Genomic DNA, 7,833 nt, shown 5'->3' with positions numbered 1-7,833 from the left:
CCTATACGTTAAGTTTAAATGGCAAAAATAACACCTAAAAGAAACTCATAGGTAGTATGTATATGACACAGTACAAGATTAGTACTGCGTTTTGATCTGGGAGGTTGTATTTGACTCGAGTGGATTTTTGCAAATACGGATTTTACGAGGCGCAAGAAATGGTAATAATTTTATAGAAAACAATTGAAAAACAGAAATGAAATACTATACGTACCAAATGAACTTTCTGGCATGTCGGCGGCCATATTGTCGTATACTTATTGAGTCTCGTACTTTTTGAATCTTATAGTAAATATTATAGTGTCATGCTTTTTCCATTTATTGCATGATTTTTCACCATATTTTTCACCAAGTATTAGTATAGCATTAATTTCAATTTATCTCCAAATGTTTATTGTCCGCATCACTATTTTCTAGTGCGTGTATGTGCGCGAGGGGGGGGGGGATTCCTCGAAAACAATATTTAGTTATTTTCTGATCATATTACTGAATAGTTTTTTTTTTTAAATAGGAAAACCTCTTGCCCGTGCTTCAGGAGTTGACAGTGTTGGACATACCAAAGCCAGCAAAGAACAGTCTCAATGAAACCGAAAATACTAATATTATATGTTATTATATACCCATCAAAATTTCACACGCAATACATATCGCAAAATACGGTAGTCCGTATTCAACTCCAGTGCAATACGACCGTATTCCACTCTTGTGACGTCACGTCATAACAGGTATCGTTGCGCGGGGTTAAAATGACGTCATGAAACAAAATAGTGCGTCGTTAAAATGATATTTATTATGAAAACATGTGGCTTTTAAGTGATCTAACCAGTAATGTATATACGAAAAGGGTTATTAATACTGCGTTTTGACCCGGAATGTCATATTCGACTCTCGTGAATTTTTGCAGATTTTGATTTCACTCGGCTCGCGCCTTGTAAAATCCGATTCTGCAATGTTCCACTCGAGTCGAATACAACCTCCCGAATCAAAACGCAGTACGAGTAACCCCTATTGTATATAATTATATTTTTGCACCTGTTTTCCGAAGGATATTTTTTCGAGTGAGCGTTTTCAATGTTTACATCAATGATTTGTTTTTGGTGTTGTAAACTTTAGTACAGACTTCAGTTTTAAGTAAAACAACATGATGAAGAATGTACTTTTATAGGGCAATTAATCAAATTGATGTTCTAGCGGGTTCACCACGGTCGGAGTATGTAAATTCATCCCTACCCCATCCAATTATAGTCAACATTTGATCCTTCAGTTGCCAGAGAAATTAAAGGTTACGGCATATCAATAGCCTACCACAACAGGAGGAAAGTTTACCTGGGAACGTGTGCAAAAGTTTCAAATAAAAAAATCCTGCTGAAGCTGAGGCGAGATCCAGAACAGGGTTCGTGTGCAAAGAATAAACATTTTGGAAGGAAGCTAATATAATTTCTGTGCTCGAAAGGTATCCATTTAATTTATTAAGACTAATTTTTACTGTGATTGTTGTTGTTGCTGTTGTTGTTGTTATTATTATTATTATTATTATTATTATTATTATTATTATTATTATTATTGTTGTTGTTGTTGTTGTTGTTTATTATTACTTTTATTATTATTATTATTATTATTATTATTATTATTATTATTATTATTATTATTATTATTATTTAAAAATGATCATATTTCAAATAAAAACATTATTGCCGTGTACGCAAATATCAACACATTCCTTAAAACCACTATTACAAGAAAAGATGATTATACTTTGACTGAAATTATACATTTTACATCGCCGTTGCCTTTAACCTGAACGAATATTCTCCCTCACAGTGGGGTTGAGTTTGTGTCCTATATCCGGAAGTGGTCAGTCAGTATGCCGTTCAAGCCCCCGGAACAGGCCAAGTGTCCGCTGTGCGGCAAGGCGGTGTACGCCGCCGAGGAGCGTCTAGCTGGCGGGAAGAAATGGCACAAGTTCTGCTTCAAGTGCGGTAAGTGGGCGCTTGGATATATATAATTAGATAATAAAAAAGAAACCTCATCAAGCTAGTAAATAATTAACAATGATATATTTAATGAAAGACATGAGCAAGCCTCAACTTCTCGATTATCTTATGTGTAATAAGCTTAAATTAGTATTTTATTCCATTTAGTCAAAATTATAACATAGACTAGATCTAACAAAATAGAAATAATAAATTATTATTCTTGTCATAAAGATAAATTCCTTTAAATTGTATCAGAACTTTTAAAATTGAGTATATCAAATTAAAAATAGGAGTATCAAACCATCGCCATATATGTAATAAACAGCCCTTGATAAACTATGCTTGGTCGTACCATCTAAATTGTTTGAGGAATGCTCAACGCAAATACAAACATCAGCAACTTCGTTTAAAGAGAACACATGTTTCCCATACATACTCATTTCGGATAAAGTGTTCAGCATCCCCGCAGACATTTCGTATGAAGAGTCATGTTCATCGTGGGCCCATCTACTCACTTTACCCGCTAAGAAATTGTAATAACTAGTGAGTGGCCCCTCATCTGTGGGAACTAACCCTAAATACGTTGAAAACATCTCTTTTTAAGCATTACAAAGTTTCCTGGAAAAAAAAAACGATTTTAATATTCGAAAATTGAAGCAAATTATCAAGTTCAGACTAAGTGTATATACATGTTATGTATGGTGAAATCGTTGATTTCAGATAATGCGTACAGTGGCGATCTCTTGTAGATATAGATTATTTACCTGTACTGCTATCTGAAGCATCCTTTCAATAGGTATTTCTTGTTTACCAGTGAGTAACATGTTAGGAATGAGGAGTATACGATAGCAGCCGGATTGACGCATCACTCTTTGAAATATTTCGGCTCTTACAAGAAATATAATCTTCCGCGGCAACCATTGGTAATTTGCTGAATGTTAAGAATTTATTATAGACATTAGCTCGCGCCTCTAAACAGGGTATTTGTTAAATGTGTTCTACTGGGCTTGTCCCTGTAGTTCCCATGGTATTATAAAAATGAATAGGTTCATCTTTTTTACCTTTAATGTTATTCTCATTGTCATACAACATACACTTTGCTAGTGAGCACCTGCAATTTTATTTTTATTCTTTATAAAAGATATTTTTTGGACAAAATAATTCGTTTGTCAGAAACATAAGTATAAGTTGAGCAGACGTCAAAATTTACTCTTTAAATATATCGAAAACACACAATACATGTATAACCTAAATGCTACTGAAAATAAAGGAAACCCTTTTTATCATTCTTCAGGTTTTTCTGAATTATACAACATATGACAGGATTTCTGGTAATAATCCTCCAATTCTGTATCGAGCTTCTTTGCAAGAAAGCAAAATATCTATGTACCATTATCAATAGTCCCATAATTTCTAAAAAGAATCCTTCATTAGGATAAATAATGTAATTAGATTAAGATGGTCCATAGCAAATTTCGAGTAGTTGATAATTCTCTAAAACACTCAGCTGTATTAGTGTTGCCAATACATTTATCTTTCATACGTCTATAACTAAGTATACATCCTGAATTATGAAGTTTTCATGAGTTTTCAGTTAATAGATTGAATCTTGATTAAAAGGATTTTGGCATTGTTGCAAAACACACGCACGCACGCACGCACGCACGCACACACGCACGCACGCACACACTGTGTTTATCGCTGTCTGTTGTTGCCAATAACAAATGAGAGGAATGTGTGAATTTAGACAATTTCTTGCTGTTTCTATCAGGTTTGACGAGTGCGTTAGACTGACGCGGAAATGGTAACCTGTTTTTGTTGCATCAACAAACAACTACCTAGGCACGGATTGGGAAATAAATGCCAAATACCTTGTATTATCTAAGAAATGGTGGAAAATCGGTCAAAAACATAAGAATTGGCAAGGGTTTTAGTAAAAACTAAATACAGCGAAACACTTTCATTAGAGAGGAAAACACTAGCTCTAGTTGTATTGAACGAAAACATAACGACAAATGAAAAATTCTTAACGACAACAATTACACGAAGAACAGCACTATACAGTTTAGTTCATTTCATTGTATTTAACACAAAATCCCCAGATAATATGATCACAAGACTTATCAGACATATACATGACTGCATACAACAAGGTAAAATTATGTTCTCGGTAGTAATTTTTCCTTTAATAAATAAATATTTGGGTTACCACATCTGCACTGCCAATGTTACACTAAGGCAATACATATATTGACTTCAGGGTTGTGTAACAAGTTGTTGGACAGCACAACTTGCGCGGAGCACGAGGGGATGATCTTCTGCAAGGGTTGCCATGGCAAGAAATTCGGGCCCAAGGGGTACGGGTTTGGAGGTGGTGCGGGCGCCCTCAGCACCGAGACCGGCGAACAGTTCGGCAATACGGAAACCGATATGCAGTAAGTTAGTCTTTGTTTATTGAACACTTGTTTAGATATTGGCGTATAATTTGTAACTGTAGGAGCATTAGATTCCTGCTCACATACTAAACTAACGCCATTAAAACTGAGTTTAATTTTTGATATTAAAAACGACCTTAACGTCATTTAATATTAGCATTAAACGTACCAAAATCAATTAGTCATTACAAGTACATACTAGTAGTTACAATGGTTTTTGTACTGGCATTTTATTACATCATTTAATCTATAAAATTGTAACTTTACAACGTTTAAAATAAACTTCTTTTCCATTTCAAGTTTAATAATTCTACCACAGGAGCCGTCCCCAGGAGGCCCACGTCGGAGGTTCGTACGGCGGACCGAATGCCTGTGGGAGGTGCGGACGCACCGTCTACGAAATGGAGAGAGTCAACGGCATGGCAGATGTACGTAATTCGCTAAATAGCTGTTGAATGCGTATTGTTTGCCCTTTATAACCTTATAATGCCAGGGCATTGGTTCCAATAAGCGGTTCATACCTAGATGGTTGCTCTTTCTTTACTGACCGTTCCAAGGCGAGAATCCCAACATATATTGTAAATCGAATTATGGAAATGTATGTAGAGTGTGACTTGTTTTGTGTGATTTGTGTTGTTTGTCACTTTTTGGAGTTTGGAGTGTCACTTTTGATATGTATGCCATTAAAAAGGGACTCGCTCATGTTTGGTAAAATGCACTTTTTATAACAAAATAAAGTGTGGCAATTTAGGATTGTTAACAATTAGAGCTGACATATGCTCAAAAATTGTCTTTAAAGTCCATGATTTGAATAGCATTAGTAACACTTTAACACAAAAGACTTAAGGTGAAATTATCCCTCAGTTTATGTAAGACTCCTTGTGGGCGAGCGTATTTGTTGTCAGTTATCTATATGTGTTTCTTGACTTTACCGGCGTTGGTTTGCTAAAACAATGTTTTTATAGATAATTTGGTGTTGTGTTCTGCAATTTCCGTATCAACGGTTAAAATAAGTATAATATGTAGGTGTGAAGAAATGGGTCAAAAGATGAGTGAGTCCCTTTACACATGAGCCTAGTAGGATACCTCAGTATGAATAGTTGGCCTGTCCCGGTAACTCTCATCATAGTATGTATGCATGTAAAGCCGAAACTATTACAGTTTCTTTGAGTTAAACTGCATGAACAAACTCAGTTGAGAAGCCAAAAGTAAGTAACGAGCCATACAAGGTTGGCCTATTTCATACAGACATTTAATTCAATAAAATGCATCTACTGGACATATAATACTTAGGTACGGTCATTAATCAAGAAATATAAATAATCGTTTTTACCATTAACTACACAATAATACTGAGGTACGGTCATCAATCAAGCTATATAAAGAGATATAAATAATCGTTTTACTATAAACGACTACATTCAACTTACACCGTCTATCAGATAGTAAATAACAGAAAATGAAGATAAATTGTTTTGTATATCGTTAGAAGTGATATCACTTAATATAGTGGTAAAAGATCCTATTACAGGTGGCCAGTTTTATCATTTTTTGTTGGTGCTTACTTTAATTTAACGAAATTGATACACGTTGTTTAGAATGTGTCAGGGTTGTTTCTGTCCAGTGCGGTTTTCGATGTATTCTGACCTTGGCCTATTAAACACGTTTGGAGTATGTGTGTTTGTCCTTGTAGTTTAAATTGTATTATAAAAACAGAGACATTACATTATATCTCTTGCAGGCCTGGCATAAGACGTGCTGCTCGTGCAAGCTGTGCCACAAGAGACTTGAAGCCACCACGATGAACAAGCACGAGAAGGAAATCTACTGTAAAGGTCAGGACAACCTTATTATAATCCAGGATGTACGTTTATGTCAGAACTTTGGTCATTTAGTACTGATATAGCGAGCTCAACAATTCAATCACGTATAACCATTTTGAACCCTTATCATATTTTCAGATCATGTAATCATTATCAGATAGGTAAAAACATTTGGCAGATTGTTCACAATTTTGTTAACAACGTGATTACCGCGATTTTTGTTAACTTTTAAAGTTGATTTTGTTTATGATGTGATCCTATATTCAAACTAAACAAGAGCCACTTAAACTGTTGTCTCGTATCATATAACAAATACTGGAGATCACAAGTGGATCTATGAAGCATAAGTTAACAATGTGGACATTAACAACGTTGATACCCTTAACAAGAGTTTTATCAATCAGCTGTGACCTTGAAATTCAATAGATGTATTGAAAATGACTATCCAAATGAAAGTTTACTGACCTACAACAATCATGGCTATAACATTTAAATTTTACTTACAGGATGCTATTCCAAGCATTACGGGACATCAGGCTATGGGTTTGGCCTCGGCGCTGGCTGTCTTTCTACAGGAACATAAATCCTTAGCTACATTAACAAGATCTGATTAGTGAGCCCCATTAACCAGAGGGTCCTTCGTGTGCTTTCTGCTGAATGTCGTAATGCTAAATGTGGTTGTTTTTATTTTTTATACGGAATTCCCGTTGTAGGGACCCACTGAAACTTGAAGTAATCAATCTAGTTTGCCTGGGGTAATACCATTAGCTACCAAGTGGTATAAATTATGGGGATGGTACCTTCTGGAATAAACCTCGTTATTTGAATTTGTGTTCGCGCTTCACATAGCCATTGAAGATGTTTAGGTATCATTACATTAGTTCATATAGCAATCATCGTCATCAATTAGTCTTTTGTACGTTTTGGGTGTTTTTGAGGATTGAAGAAAGTATGGGACAGATGTGGCGAAAATGCGCTTTTTAAAATATAGATGCTTCATGTACATTCATAAATCGAGAATTGAAGTGTGTGTTTTATTTATTATTTATTTGGAGATATATTGGTTTATTTTTAATGTAATTGTAGTTATGATTTGGGTCGGCTATAACTGTTTATGTTGAAATTGATTTGAATAATTTATTATTTATAAAGACTGTTCTGTGCATGGTCAATACAAATTAATATATTCGTTTGTATGAATGAATGAATGAATGTAAATGTATGGAAGGTATATAACATTTATAAAATCATTGTCATCATGAACTCTTATTCATATCGTGTTTAATGTGCTTTTAGAAAAACGATCAAAACAATAAATTTGCAAAAAAAATAATATTTTTAAATAATTACTCCTTAAGTTGATACTTTTGAACAATTATACAATACAAGTTGGTTGCATCCCCGAAGAACCATGTTTTTATTAACAAAAGTCTATCTGTGGCCTCTTAATGACATCACGGTAAATAAACCCGCGTATTTATATACGGACACAGTATTATTTTGTTCCGCGTAGTGACGTAAAGGTTCACCATTCCTACAGACAACACTTGAAATATTCCGATGGTCATTCTTTATATGGGTTTGATTTGTCTTATACAA

At 34.6% G+C, this 7,833-nt stretch overlaps 1 protein-coding gene across 1 annotated transcript; it reads left to right on the top strand.

The window, feature by feature from the left end:
* Positions 1-1,297: 1,297 nt before the first annotated feature.
* LOC128230014 (cysteine and glycine-rich protein 1-like) lies at positions 1,298-7,567 on the top strand. The gene is made up of 6 exons (XM_052941992.1): positions 1,298-1,453; positions 1,822-1,979; positions 4,237-4,411; positions 4,731-4,839; positions 6,153-6,246; positions 6,741-7,567. The coding sequence occupies exons 2-6, from the start codon at positions 1,865-1,867 to the stop codon at positions 6,815-6,817; spliced, it is 570 nt and encodes a 189-aa protein (XP_052797952.1). The 5' UTR covers positions 1,298-1,453; positions 1,822-1,864; the 3' UTR covers positions 6,818-7,567.
* Positions 7,568-7,833: the final 266 nt, after the last annotated feature.

Source organism: Mya arenaria, chromosome 4 (genome assembly GCF_026914265.1).
Source record: "Mya arenaria isolate MELC-2E11 chromosome 4, ASM2691426v1".
In the NCBI taxonomy this organism is placed as follows: domain Eukaryota; kingdom Metazoa; phylum Mollusca; class Bivalvia; order Myida; family Myidae; genus Mya; species Mya arenaria.
The sequence above is the reverse complement of the archived record's forward strand: the minus strand, read 5'-3'. Positions and strand labels throughout refer to the sequence as shown.